Source organism: Piliocolobus tephrosceles, chromosome 19, assembly GCF_002776525.5.
Source record: "Piliocolobus tephrosceles isolate RC106 chromosome 19, ASM277652v3, whole genome shotgun sequence".
Lineage (NCBI taxonomy): Eukaryota > Metazoa > Chordata > Mammalia > Primates > Cercopithecidae > Piliocolobus > Piliocolobus tephrosceles.
This window is the reverse complement of record NC_045452.1, coordinates 64,752,075-64,766,889: the sequence shown is the minus strand read 5'-3', so window position 1 is coordinate 64,766,889 and position 14,815 is coordinate 64,752,075. Positions and strand designations below refer to the sequence as shown.

The 14,815-nt window shown below is 35.5% G+C and overlaps 1 protein-coding gene across 5 annotated transcripts in view; it reads left to right on the top strand.

Annotated features, from left to right (window-relative positions):
- The window catches only part of LOC111552989 (canalicular multispecific organic anion transporter 1-like), a 91,139-nt gene extending 76,615 nt beyond the window's left edge, over window positions 1-14,524 (top strand). For 4 of the 5 annotated variants that reach the window (XM_023227503.1, XM_023227501.1, XM_023227505.1 and 1 more), the window contains 9 exons: window positions 427-582; window positions 4,242-4,441; window positions 5,202-5,328; window positions 6,710-6,811; window positions 9,379-9,522; window positions 10,806-10,964; window positions 12,521-12,687; window positions 13,735-13,929; window positions 14,346-14,524. In XM_023227503.1, coding sequence (XP_023083271.1) covers window positions 427-582; window positions 4,242-4,441; window positions 5,202-5,328; window positions 6,710-6,811; window positions 9,379-9,522; window positions 10,806-10,964; window positions 12,521-12,687; window positions 13,735-13,929; window positions 14,346-14,484 — 1,389 coding nt within the window. In that variant the 3' untranslated portion in view covers window positions 14,485-14,524. The remainder of the gene's footprint in view (window positions 1-426; window positions 583-4,241; window positions 4,442-5,201; window positions 5,329-6,709; window positions 6,812-9,378; window positions 9,523-10,805; window positions 10,965-12,520; window positions 12,688-13,734; window positions 13,930-14,345) is intronic. The other variant, XM_023227502.1, reaches the window with a different exon arrangement.
- Window positions 14,525-14,815: the final 291 nt, after the last annotated feature.

Below are 14,815 nucleotides of genomic sequence, written 5' to 3'. Positions count from 1 at the left end.
AGTTGATAACAATGCCCCAGGAGTGACTTACAAATTTTGAGTCATAAACACTGGTAGCCCAATGCCCCAAATATTGGGATAAAAAAACTAGCTATTGAATTATGGACTGCTTTTGTTTTTGTTTTTTTATCAAAGTCTGACTTTAGTTGTATAATTAGTTGTCATGTAGTGGTCACTGGGAAATATAAATTGCTTGATGATAAGTATCTTGAAATTAGAACAGCCTTTTAATTGTTATAGTTGACTACAGGGGGAAAATATATGGGGTCAGCAAAGATCATGTAGTTAGATTTATTTATGAAATCAATAGATTGTCATACCTGGGTAAACATTTTTAATTTTGCCATTGAATAATGTATTTCTTCTTTCTCTCATTTTAAACTGTAAAAAGTTAAAAATAAAGTGACCTAATATCAAATTTTTCAGGACATATTTATAATTGATATGCGTTTGCATTACTATTTACGGCTGTGGGTGAATTGTACATTGGATGTTATTGGAACAGTTTTGGTCATTGTGGGAGCTTTGCCCCTCTTCATTCTGGGGATTATTCCCTTAGTGTTCTTCTATTTCTCTATACAAGTAAGTGCATACATTTTTATTTGTATTAATAACTTATAAGTTCACAATCAAATATAGTTTCAGACCCACTTAAACCTCCTCTTTGTCCAGGTTCTCTAAGAAGCAGAGTCGAAGAAAGGAATAGATGTATTAGAGATTTACTGGGGGAAATGCCTGTAAAAGATAAAGGAGAGGGAGTAGAAGAAGGCTGGGCTGAGCAAGCCCTCAGACAGCGATTCAGGCTGAATCCCTGTGAGGGAGAAAAAGAAAGAAGATGGATTGGGTAACAAGGGTCTTGGACTACAGGACAGTTCTACAACAGGTTCAACAGGAAGTTCTCAATCACAGTTGCCTGTTGGAGGGTCTTATGGGCACTTTCTGCCAGTACTCAGTCATTGGCTGGCCTCTATGCTAATACAGCAATGGATCCATCAGCGCAGTCGCAGGGGCTGTCAGTCAGCTATGCTCCTGCAGCAGGAGAGCTGGGGTCTGCATTTTTATGCCCATCACAAAACTTGTATGTTGTAATTTTAGCAGAAAATTAATTTCCCTGCACATCCAAGAGAGACAGATACTGCCTTTTTGTCTTGGTTTTTTTTTTTTTTTTTTTTTTTTTTCCCAGACATCACCTGTCTCTTACAGACAAACAATTGCTGGAAAGCTAAATATATCTCTCATGATACTTACCTGCTATCTTCATATTAAAATGTGATCATCCAATTTAAATTGCAAAATTATGTCACTGTAAGGCTGCAGTGGAAAACAAAATTTCTTAGCATTTTTTTTCTTCAGCAATCAAACAAAGCAATTTTATTAAACAATGAAAAGAATCAATTAAAATGGATATCTTTATTATCTTTTTTATTTTACAAGAAACCATGACAGCTTTTGGTTTAGAAAACATTTATAGCTTCATACAGAAATGATTCACATAAATTTCTCCACCTCGCTCCTACACTGTGATATAAAAGTTCTTTTCATATTCACAGATTTATACACCTTATTTCTGTTCCCATAATTTTTTTGACACTTATCTCAAGGTACTAGTCAAACACGCAAGAACTATAAATAGATGAATTTTTCAAATGTGTGATAGCAAGAGATTATTATAAAAGATTTTAAACATCTTCTTTTTACATTGCCTTTATCAAAGTACATGCAATTTTTTATTATAGGCTTAATCCACAAATAAAGAGTGAAATTTAAAGATAGTTGCAGAAATACTATTTCCCATTTCTTTTACTTATCCTGGCAATAAGGACTTCAATAAAAGAGGAAATTAGTTTAAGTAAACAGAAAAACAAAAGTAGATTGTAAGTGTAAATGGAGCTCAAACTGAATCCAAAATAATGAATGTATATTTTTCCACTCCATATTAGTTAATTATCCTCAAATATGTAATCTACTATGAAAATGTAATCCTTACATTTGTTGGAGATTTTAAATGAAGTATAAAACACAGAGAAAATTACCTATTATTTCTAAATTTTCAGTGAAACTTCTATGATTTCTATATCCTGATAGTCAGCTATAACTGATAATATACAAGGTAAAATCAATGCTGAAGCATATATTTTAAATGTAGAAGTATCTGAGGCTCTTTTCAAAAAGATTCTTAGAGTTTAATGCTTTTCAAAAACTCAAGTTTTAAAATTCATTTTAGAGTTTAGTCTGCTCAAGCCAAATTACAAATAATTTTCTCATTTCCATACCTATACTCCATTATTCTTCCTACTGCACATCTTTTCTCTGTTCTTTCTGTCTGTCCCGATCTTACTTGACATTGATGGCCTAGGTCATTTTCCATTTTCTGTGTGGAGCATTCTCTATCACAATAGTGCAAAAAGAACTGACTCCTTATCTACTATTCTGATATCTACTATTATGGGTTTATTACACTGCTGGCATATACTGATGGTATAATAAATCCAGAATATATGAAAATGTAAGTGCTCTGGGTTCAGAGGCTATGTTTTATATATATTGTAAAAATCTAGGAAAAAAAGCACTCATGTGGCAAATGAAATTTTATGCATTGGTCTCCTGTCTGATAAACTCTAACAGAGTTACCAGGAGTAAAAAGGAGTCTAGGAATCATGTCTCTTTAGGGGGAGTAATATAGGATAAGGTCTGAATTTGGATTCAGGAACTTGGAGTTCTAGTCATCTTCCTTACTCATCTGCCTGGGACATCATTTCCCTTTCTAGGCTCTATTTCTTTCCCCTGTGCAATAAAAGGTTTGATTTAGATGTGTGCTATGTGAAGTGTGGTTCCTGGACCCATGGGCCATAGCCCAGACCTATTGGATCAGAATCTCCCAAGGTAGGATCCAGAAACTTGCCTTTCAACAAACACTTCAGGCAGGTGATTCTTACTAAAGTATGAGGAGCATTGATCTAGATAAAATTTCTTAAACCAGATTTCCCAGAGAGTTGTATGAAAGAACTCCATGGATTCTATAATTCACTGAAAATTTATCAGAAGCTCCAAGTGTGTATGCATATTTACATTTGTCTAGGGAAAGCATTTTACCCTTATTTATCTACTCACATGGTCTGTGACCCCAATAACATATTCCCTAATCTAGGCAATCTCTTAAATCCCTTTACAGCCTCAGAATGCCATAGTCCTCTGTATTCTTCAGAGCACTTAGCACAGAGTAGAGTTCAGTTGTAGACCACCAGGCTGTATGTAACCTGAGATATGTTTTTGTTTAGCTTGCTCAGCATTTTTACCAAATGTAGACATTTTAAAACCAGGGATTTTACATAAAATTCCAGATTTAAAATTTTCCTGAAAATTGTGCAAGACCTCATAACTCTTGATTTTCATTTCCAGTTGGTAGCAATTTTCTGGGGCTGATTAACAATCCAGTCAATTCAGGGCATGCTCCATCCAGCTTCCCAAAGTCCTTCCTATCCTAATTGTCCTCAACTTCAAGCTAAGGGGAAGTAGACAACTTATAATTTGCTTTTTGTAAAAAACAAGATCTCCCTATACATATATATATATATAACTTTTTGTAAAAACAAGGTCTCCCTATACACACACACACACACACACACACACACACACACACATAAATATAACTTTTTGTAAAAACAAGGTCTCCCTACATTGCCTAGGCTGGTCTCAGACTCCCGGGCTCTAGCAACCCTCCTATCTTGGCCTCCCAAAGTGTTGGCATTATAAGCATGGGCACCACACTTGGCATCTCTCACAGTTCTGAAGTCTAAAATCAGTATATAGGCAGAGTTGATTCCTTCTGGAGGTTTTGAGGGAACAACTCTTTCATGCTTCTCTCCTAGCTTCTGCTGGCTGTCAACAGTCCTGATATTTTCGTTGGCTTCTAAACACATCACTTCAATCTCTGCCACTGGCAGACATGGTGTTTTCCCTGTGTCTATGTCTTCCTTTTTGTCTCTTACAAGGATACTCAACATTGGATTTAGGGTGCACCCTACATCCAGGGTGATGTCATCTTGAGATCCTTAACTATTACATGTGCAAAGATGCTATTTCTGAATAAGGTCACATTCACAGATACTGGGGGTTAGGACTTGTATCTGAGTTTTGGGGGGTCACTCTTTAAATCATGTCACAAGGGTCTTGTGGTTTTTAAACTATTAAAGCAATTTCTGCTACATCTTTCCGACTGCTTCTTTCTGTCTTCTGATTAGAGATACTATGTGGCAAGCTCTCGGCAAATCCGGAGGTTGACAGGAGCATCCCGCTCTCCTGTCATTTCCCACTTCAGTGAGACTTTATCAGGAGTGTCCACCATCAGAGCATTTGGACATCAACAGAGGTTTATCCAGCAATACAAAGAGGTGGTGAATGAAAACTTGGTCTGTTTCTACAATAATGTAATTTCTAACCGGTAAGTCCCATCAATACTTAGCCTAAGATCAATCTCTTCTTAGACATCTTGCTCACCGACTTCTAAACAGAGGGTTTTGTAATGGCATTTCATTCAAGTTTTAGAAGTATGTATTAATAAGACAAATATTTTCCAGTATTTAATGTACATTTAAATTGAATTGTATCTATTTATATTCACATGAATGGTATATAAAATTTAATATGAAAAAGGTGCTATTAGAATTACTCATGACATAATTCTGCATGGTGTTTTATATTGCTTTATATTTTTAGGATATATTTTATTTGTATACACTGTTACAAAACAGTGTATACAAATTTTATAAAAAATTTTTGAATTTGAAGTTCTAATCTCACATAAAGGAGAAAAATGAAATATTAAATAGTGGTTGAGCACATTTCAATTTTTAGAGACTAATTTTATCATATTAAAAAGTATATACAATTGGAAGGGGAATTGATTTTCCAATAGGATTTTTAAAATGCAATACATCATTTTAGCTGGTGTTATTTTGCTTTTAAATTCTGATCAAGTTTTAAAGCAAAGTTCTGCAAAAGTAAAATGCATTTTCATGCAGATGAATTCTTTAAGTTATCATGGATGATCCTATGTTTGATTGAATTCCAAGTAAGTGGGGGAGAAAAAAGAAAGGAGCTCTTTCTGTTTACGTCTCGATTTCCCAGAGGAGACAGTTAGTACTAAATACACCAAAACTTTTCCATCTCAGTTACTCAGGAATATATTCCATTTATCACAGGTGGCTGTCTGTTAGACTTGAATTTCTTGGCAACTTAATGGTGCTTTTTGCTGCACTGCTTGCTGTGCTGGCTGTCAATTCTATAGATTCAGCAACAGTTGGTTTGTCTATATCCTATGCCCTGAATGTAAGTAATAATGACTTTTGTGGTATACGGTATGTTTATAATCCAATTAATTAAACACTCTTCTTCTTTGCTTGTCTGAATTATATATTATATTAACTAAGTAATGAGAGACAAATCTGGATTGCCCTGGAGGCTCATTTCCTTATCTATCTTGCTAGTCACAGGAAGCTAGCTCAGCAATTCTAAGTTAACTTATAGGAAGAACAGGCTGATACTCAAGGCTGAGTGCTAAAGGACCAGGAAATCCTGATGTTCCATAGTTACTCAGAAGTTTTCTGCTCTCCTGTCCTGGTGGATTTATAGTGTATTACAAGTGTAGGGTCCCTTTCCAACACAGCTGGTGTATCTCATTTGCTCAGCCTAAGCAAGAAGATAATGCAAGCTCTAGGGAGAATATATGAGCTGTTTCTCTTCGGCTTGTAAGTTTTTCCCTAATAAACCCTATTTGATATTACACTGCAATGCACTAGTGGTAGGATGCATGCTCCCTTTGTAAAATAACAAATGCCCTGAACTGCTTCCACATTATGAAGAAGATAACTCTAAGTGATTGTGTTATATACTCTTGGTCCCATATCCAAAAACCTTGAGCCAATTGCATTTCAGAATTCAGAATTTAGGCTGCTAGAAAGGAAATATGTACATAGCCATATCCAGGGGCTGGTTCAGAAGCCCATAATCAAACACTACTGCATATACCCACTAACTGGATTAAGCAAATGCTTTGAAGAGCCCCACATCAGTTCAGGCCAGGTGAGGTATCAAATGGGTTGGCACCAAACTGAAGAAAAAAACTGGATTGTACAAGTTTTTTGACTTTTAGAATTCTGTTCAAAGTTATACCCTTAGAGAACCTACATTTGGGAATAGAGTGAGAAGAAAATATAGATTTTTTTTTCTTTTTAAGGGGAGCAGGAATAGCTAGAAATCTAGGAGAATCTTCCTTCTGATGGAAGGTAGTGAAGAATGCCAAAGTGTTTGCACACTGTTTTTTTTTTTTTTTTTTTTTGTCATTTAGGATGCACATATTTTTTGAGGCATATCCCATCAATCTTACATCATTCCTATCATTCCTTATACCCACTATGCACTTCTTGCATATATGCCGAATTATGGTCTATCTTATCCCAAGTAATTCCATTATTTATGATATTAATGAGTTTAATATCCTTAAACACAAATATGCATATGAAGAAATATGCTTATTTCTAGAGCTGCTAAATAATCAAAAGAAATTAAAGTATATGAGATAATAGGTGACAAGTTCTTGGTAGATTCAAGAAATGAAAAATAAAACTTTAGAAAAAATAAAGTATTATTTATGTTCCAAAAAGCTAAAGAACATGCATTAAGCTCTTGTTTGCTCTACCATACCCCCTAGATAACTCATTCTCTGAATTTTTGGGTAAAGAAAACATGTGAAATTGAAACCAATGCAGTTGCTGTTGAAAGAGTTTGCGAATATGAAAATATGGATAAAGAGGTAAGCACACCTCCTGTAATCCCAGCACTTTGGGGATCGTGGGAGGATCACTTAATTTCAAGAGTTCAAGACTAGCCTTGTCAACATAGTGACATTCTGTTTCTCAAAAAAAAAAAAAAGTAAGCTAGGTATGGTGGCTTATGCCTTTAGTTCAAGCTACCTGGGAGGGTGAGGTGGGAGAATCCCTTCTGCTTGGGAGTTCAAGGTTGCAGTGAGCTGTGATCACACTCTAGCCTGAGTGATAGAGCAAGATCCTGTCTAATTAAAAAAAAAAAAAGCATGAGAAAAAAAAGAGGTAAGCACTCCTAAATAATCAATAAATGGATTGGATGCAGGAGTAAGACATTGTAATGTACTATAAATTGACATTAAAAACAAATGTTAAGCAAACCTGCATTTCCAAATTCATGTGATATTCAGTGTTTCAATGAAATTAAAACCAAAATTGTTATAAAGTGGCCTATTATTCTATATATCACTAAAATAGAAATAAAAATACTTCTAATTAAATTAGGATACACCCTGAATTATAAGATATATCCCTACTTCAATGAGTTATACAAATGCAAGATCATATCCTGTTTCTAAAAGGCACAGTGATTTGTCCTCTACTGATGTGTGGTGTAAAATATACAACTTGCAATTATAACTTTGTGGAGATTTTACAGTGGGAAAAGTGTCTTAATATAGTCAACTCATAATTATTTAGATTCTGCAAAATTTCTAAATGAATTACATTTTATTGCTTGTACCTTCTGTTCTGTTTACCCATCATTAGTATCTCCGTGAATGGGAAGGGAGAGGAGAATAAATCAGTCTATTTTGTTCCCTCTAATTAACTGTAATTTGGGAGGGTGAAGAGTTATTTCAACTAGTGACAGAGTATAATATTTAAGTTTCTAAAATATTTTACTCATCTGGATTGCTTCTGCTTCCAACTTCTATTAATTAACAGGGCAGATGACAAAGATGACTTGGATTTCTGTTCCTTCTTCAATCCACCTAGGAAGCTATCTTTCTTTTTTATCTTGTAACTCTTCCTCTTTCACTTATGAATCTGAGGATCAAGTACCTCCTCCAAAGAAAAATCTAACATTTCCCATTGCATTTTTGGTAATATCTTTTCCTGTTTTCTCTCAGATCTTACTCCATTAACCACCTCTTCTAATTCCCACTCCCCTGCAGTTCCTCTCAGCCTGTAACTATGCCAAAATATTTTCTGCATTCTCCAACTCCTACTTGAACTTTGAATTTTTCTCTGGATTTTCCCCAAGGTCTTGTCTTTCCTTCTCAAAGAAATTTCATGAAAAAATAGTCTACCTTCACAATCTTCAGTTACCAATATTCAACTTGTTTAGTCTGTCATCTCATGGCTAATATCAAATATTATTTTTCTGTATTTTCTAAATTTTTGCTCATGAAATATATTTCTTTCACATTAGAAAAAGATGACAAAAATATGTGTGTACACACATTTAAGCAAACAAACAAAAACCTTTATGTAATTTGATGCAAGTTGTGACAAATACTGCTACAAAAACTCTTGACATGGAAGGATGAATGTGTTCAAATAACCTTATTCAGCCCTCTACACCTGTTTCTCTGCTTTCCGTTACAGAAAAGTTCTTTTGCAAAGTTGCCTATACTTGTTTCTCTATTTCCTTTTCTCTGATTCATTTTTGGACCCTCTCCAAACAGGCTTTTGATCCCACTGTTCCACTGAATCTTCCCTCATGAAGATCACAACTGGTTCTTTGTCAGTCCTCACCTACCTGACCTATCATTTGATGTTAGCCATCAATCCCTCTCCCACGAGATACTTTACCTCACTGCCCAGGCATCACGCAGTCTTGTGTGTTCTTTTACCTTGTGCTTCCTCCAGTATTCCACACAGGCCCCTGTCTTAGGTCTTGGGCACAACTAATTAGTTCCAAATAGTTATTAAACCCTTTGCCTAGATTGTTCTTCCATTGGTATCCACCTAGCCTTTTCTCTGACCATAGTCAACAAAGCCTTTCCTAACTACCCTGCTTTAAATGACACCTCCTCCTTCTCCCATCCCTGGCTGTTTCTTGTCTTATAAAGCTTTATTATCATCCAACATGCTGTATATGTTATATGGTTCTTTTTGTCTCTCCCCACTACACCCCATAAGGGAAATAATTTTTATCTGTTTCTCTCACTGCGGAACCTCCAGCAACTAAAATAGTGAATGACCCAGCAAACCTTCGAGGAATGAATGAATGACAAGCTGTCCTTATCTCAGCTAAAATTTCAAGTTATCTTCAGGTCCTTAAAAGGATGTTAGAAAATTTTTTCTTAATAACTTGATAGAAGATGAGAAGTCTTGTTACCTCAAAATATTTATTTCTAATATTTTCTTATAACTAGATAAGTTTCATGTTGGTCATGTTTAAAACTATTTTCAGAAAATCATAATATCCACAAATATCTTTCATCATTTATATTCATTTTTGTTACATGCATAAGAATTATTTTGGAGGGAGGGATTTTTTAATTATAATTGTTGTTTAAAGTATTTATTTTTTGTTTGTTTTTGTTTTAAGGCACCTTGGATAATGTCTAGAAGACCCCCATTACAATGGCCTAATAAAGGTGTAGTAGAATTTATTAATTATCAGGCTCGATACCGAGATGATCTTGGTTTAGCATTGCAAGATATCACTTTCCAGACTCATGGGGAAGAGAAGGTATCATATATATTTCGTATGTTTTAGTTTCCCTTTTATCTGAATGCATTCATTGTTGAGTATAATATGATATTGAATATAAGGTGGTCTTTTGTTACACAAAAGTAATAAAGACATGTGGTTGGTGTGTACTGAATGTATTTTCCCTCTATAAAAATTACATTTTTTAATTAAATTGCTCATATACTACTGTGAGACATAATTTTGGTGTACTTAGTTTTTACTTCCTCTATAAAATGAATTGCAACAATAAGTAAATCGTTACCCCAACACAATAAATCCATATATTTAACTATTTGTATACTTAAAGACATCGTGTTTTCCAAAACCATTAGAGAGATGGGAAAATGTTTGAAACTCACTTTAGTTAGAACAAGCAATTTACAGAACTATCGATAGTATATGATATTAGTTTTATTTTTTAAAAAAGCAACCAGACACATTAGCAAAAATATTTTTGGAGCAGAAATTTTTTGCAACAGGAGCAATCATTCTGAAATTTTCATTGCCCCAATGACTTCAACAGATTTCTTTTTTTTTCTGATTTATTTTGTTAGACTTAAGATTTTATATTAGGGCAAATGAACCACTTTAATATTCTATCTGCCTAACGTTCCTATTAATACCAAGATGCAAATCAGCAACCAAAAGATATTGCTCTTTAGTTCCCGTGGTCATAGGGAAATGTTTAATCACTGAGATGTTTATGACAAGATGATTATTTTGGCCAGGAGTCAAAATCCTTAAACACTGTTTTTGGCTGCCTATAATAGTTTTAATGCAGAGTTGCTTTGGTACGCTTTGGAAATTTACAGACATTCCTTTGAATTTTCTAGTCTATCTGGCAAAAGATTCCAGTGCCCTATTTGTTTCTTTGCTTGTTTGTTTCAATGAAGGGAAGATAGAGAAAATCTGTTTTCTGAAAATCTCAATAAAACCACTCATTATCATTGCTTCTTTTGCCCTAAACTTTAATGGGTAGTTTAGGCATGGTTCAGGAATGACCTGGTTTTCCTGGATCTGCTGGGGATCTTTGGTGAGGAAGTAACTAATTTATTCAAAACTAAAGGAAACACATAGATTAGTCAGAGCCTTTCCAGCAAGTAAAGAGTATTTGGATAAAGACTGGTCCTTACAGGTCACCTGACATCTTCCATGCCCATCAAGGTTAGTCTTGTTGACAAAAATTGGATCCCACTGACCTGATACCTGAATACATTTGTTGCCAGTGCAAAGGCCTTGTTTCCTTACAAAAAGTAGAGTTTATGATTATTTCATTACAGATTGGAATTGTGGGAAGGACTGGAGCAGGCAAATCCACACTATCAAATTGCTTATTTAGAATTGTGGAGAGAGCAGGAGGCAAAATTATTATTGACGGAATTGATATATCAACTATTGGACTTCATGACCTTCGTGGCAAACTTAACATTATTCCACAGGTAAAATCTATGTTGCCAGTAATCTAACATTATTCTACAGGTAAAGCCTGTGTTGCCAGTAATCTTTCTTAACCCACTCCAAGAAAATCTGTTCTCTTTCTTTTTAAAAATCTGCTCCTTCCAAGTCTATAAATTCATTGTCCGAAGCCATATCATTTTAAATGGAATATATGAAAAACTGCTATGTAATTGAACCCTCTTTAAATACCCTTATCATAAAGCATTCCTCCTAAGAGCATTTATCTATTTGAAAAACCAGTACATCGTTTTGATACAATTCCTTCATAATAGTAAGTACAAATAAAAATCAAATAAATAGATCAGACTGAAACACACTGATTTTTTTTGAAAAAAAATTACTGAAGTTTTTGCTTAGTTGTTAGTTTGAGGGTAGAATTTTGACTCTTTTTCACTTGAAGTTTAGAAACATTAAAAAAAGAACAGTAATTCAGTTAGATCTCTTTTCTCAAGTTCTTTGATTTTTCCATGTGTGGAATCAAAGGAACTTGATCATTAAGGGGCATGCAAACTAACTTTAAAGTATGCCTCTTAAGTCAAGGATGAAATACTCAGCTGAAACTGGGTGCAGTGGCTCATGCCTGTAATCCTAGAACTCTGGGAAGCTGAAGTGGGTAAATCACCTGAGGTCAGGAGTTTGAGACCAGCCTGGCCAACATGGTGAAACCCCGTCTCAACTAAAAGTACATAAATTATCCGGCCATGGTGGTGCACACCTGTAATCCCAGGCAGTCAGGAGGCTGAGACAGGAGAATTGCTTGAACCTGGGAGGTGGAGGTTTCAGTGAGCCAAGATTGTGCCACTGCACTTCAGCCTGGGCAACAGAGCCAGACCCCATATCAAAAAAAAAAAAAAAAAAATCATCGTACTGTCTTCTAAAAATATATTACAATGTCATATTGTTTAGACATATGCTTGTATTCATGCATTTACCTCAAAACAAATTTGAGTAAAATCTGGAATTCTGGAAGGGAAAAAAATTAGTGGGAAAAAAGAGCCATCAGTCGTTCTTCTCTCATAGATAGAGTAAAATACAGTTTCACTAGGTATCTTGGTATAGAATAAAGAAAACGAACTTAATCCTCTTTGAATTCTCTTCAACCACTAACTTACCTTCATGTGGTGTGGACAAGAACTCTTTGGATCTTCCAGCTCACTCTCTGTAAAATAAGAATACTAACTTCTATCTTTCTGAGTTGGTATACTGATTGATAATATTATATACATACTACATTTCATATTTATTGTATGTTATATCCTTGACTACATGGCAGGAATTATCATCATTATTTTGGTGCTTGTTATTATTTTCAGTAATAGGAATAGGAGAAAGAAAATCATGAGACTTATGATGACTTCATATGAATTATAGTTTATTTTGACTCTCTTCTGTTTTTGTTTTAAATATAAAATGAATTTGATGACTATAGTAGGTCTGATAATTTTGCTTTCTCCTGCTTTGTTTTCTGAGTCTGATTTTTAGAAATGTATTTATGCCTCATGACGGTAAGATTATGCGGGACTATTTTCTGCTCTAGCACCCTGTTTTATTTTCTGGAACCCTTCAAATGAACCTGGATCCCCTAAACAAATATTCTGATAGCAAGCTGTGGGAAGTGCTGGAATTGTGTCACTTAAAAGAGTTTGTGCAGTCCCTTCCTGAGAAGCTACTGCATGAGATTTCAGAGGGTGGCGAGAACCTCAGGTAAGCTGCTAAGAGCAGAACTTGTCCAAGTTATTCATTCCAAGCTCTTTAGAAACTTGAACTGGCATCGAAGAGAAATATAGCTCCTGAGCCACCAGGGCCTGTTTAAAGTGCACCATGGCCAATTCCCTCTAAGGAAGAGAAGGAAAAAGTAAATTGTTGCTGCAGCCTGGGAAACCACTGGCTAAGAGAAAGGAAAGAAAAAATAAAGAACAATGCTCTATGAAAAGTCACTATTTAATTCAATCTTCTTTTGTCAAGACTGCTACTCTGAGAGCCTCATTCCTAAAAAATGTTGTAAGGGGCTACTTTGCCTTCACCGTTGTTTGTTGCCTTAAGATAGCCCCCTTCATGTGACCAGAGACCCAGGGAAAGTGAGCTAGATCCCTGTAATGGCCTGCGTGGCAGGACTCCCACCACCCCTTCTTTGATCACTTTCTCCCTACTCCTCTGTGTTTTTGCAACATTGGTCTCCATGCTGTGTCATGAGTTTGCCAGGCCAATTCACGCCTACCACAGGGATTTTATATCTGCTGTTTCCTTTATCTGGAACAAGTTTTTACTGGAAATCTGCATGCCTCACTCTCCATGTCCTTCAGCTCCTGTCTTAAAACTTCTCCTGAGGATTTCTTTGGCAAGCCCATCTAAAATGTCCACCCCACACCCACACTTTATACCCCACTTCTGTGTGTTTGAATTCTTCTTAACACTTATTATATACATATTATCCATGAAATTACTACATACAATGTTGCACTGTACTCGTGCACATATAATGTTGCACCTCCTACTATGCTTTTTACTCAATTATCTTGCTTATTGCTTTCTGTGTCCCCATGAGAAAGTATCTGCTACACAGAGATTTTTGTCTGTTTTGCTCATTGGTCTAAAGTCTGGCCCTCCCTCAATAAATGTTTCTTGAATAAAAGAACAAATGCAGTTGTGGGTGAGAAAAAGAATGAATAGCGGTACCATCAGAATTTTAAAACATGAAGTGTGTTACCATAAAGTCCATTGTTGAAATTATTATTATTATCATTTTAACAGCATGGGACAACGGCAGCTGGTCTGTGTTGCTCGTGCTTTGCTTCGAAAAACAAAAATTCTCATCTTGGATGAAGCAACAGCCTCCATAGACTTTGAGATGGACAAGTTGGTGCAGACCACAATCAGGAAGGAGTTTGCTGATTGCACCATCCTGACCATTGCTCACAGACTGCAGTCTATCATTGATTCAGACAGGTGTGCTTGCTTTCTTTTCAGAAATAAAATCATTTCTGCCAAGATAAATATTGGGTATATGAAACACACTGATTACTTGCCAGTCATAAATAATTATATCTGTGCTGAGAGATACACAATTTTCCCTAATGATGTAAGAGGTATTTTCCAAAATAATTGAAGAAAAAGTTAAAGCTAAAAGAATATTAGAAAACTTGCTATAGATAATGATATAGAAGGTGTTTTCCAAAATAATTGAAAGGAAAAGTTAAAGCTAAAAGAATATTAGAGAACTTGATATAGTTCCTGAATTAACTAGCACCTATATGTTGAACTGAAATAACTCATACACTGACTTAAACTTTATATTAGCAGGACCAATAAAATGTGAGGTGGAAGACTGTAGGTTACCTGACGCTATTCTTTTCACATTTCAGGGTGCTTGTTCTAGACTCAGGAAGCATTGTGGAATTCGAAGCGCCTCAGAATTTGATACGTCAGAAAGGACTTTTCTATGAAATGACAACGGATGCTGGAATAACACAAGAATCAGGCACAAAAAATAAATTACTTTAGCTGGATGTTAATTTGCATAATAAAAAATCACTACAGTGCAGTATTTAAAAAGCAAAGACAGAAGAAAAATGCACAAGGGCAGGCCCCTGCTATGAGTTGGCACACACTCTCATAGGCACCAGTTTCTTTTTTTGTTTGTTTATTTGTTCAAGACGGAGTTTTGCTCTTGTTGCCCAGGCTGGAGTGCAATGACGTGATCTCAACTCACTGCATCCTCTGCCTCCTGGGTTCACGCGATTCTCCTGCCTCAGCCTCCTGAGTAGCTAGGATTACAGGCACCTACCACCATGCCTAGCTAATTTTTGTATTTTTAGTAGAGCCGGGGTTTGGC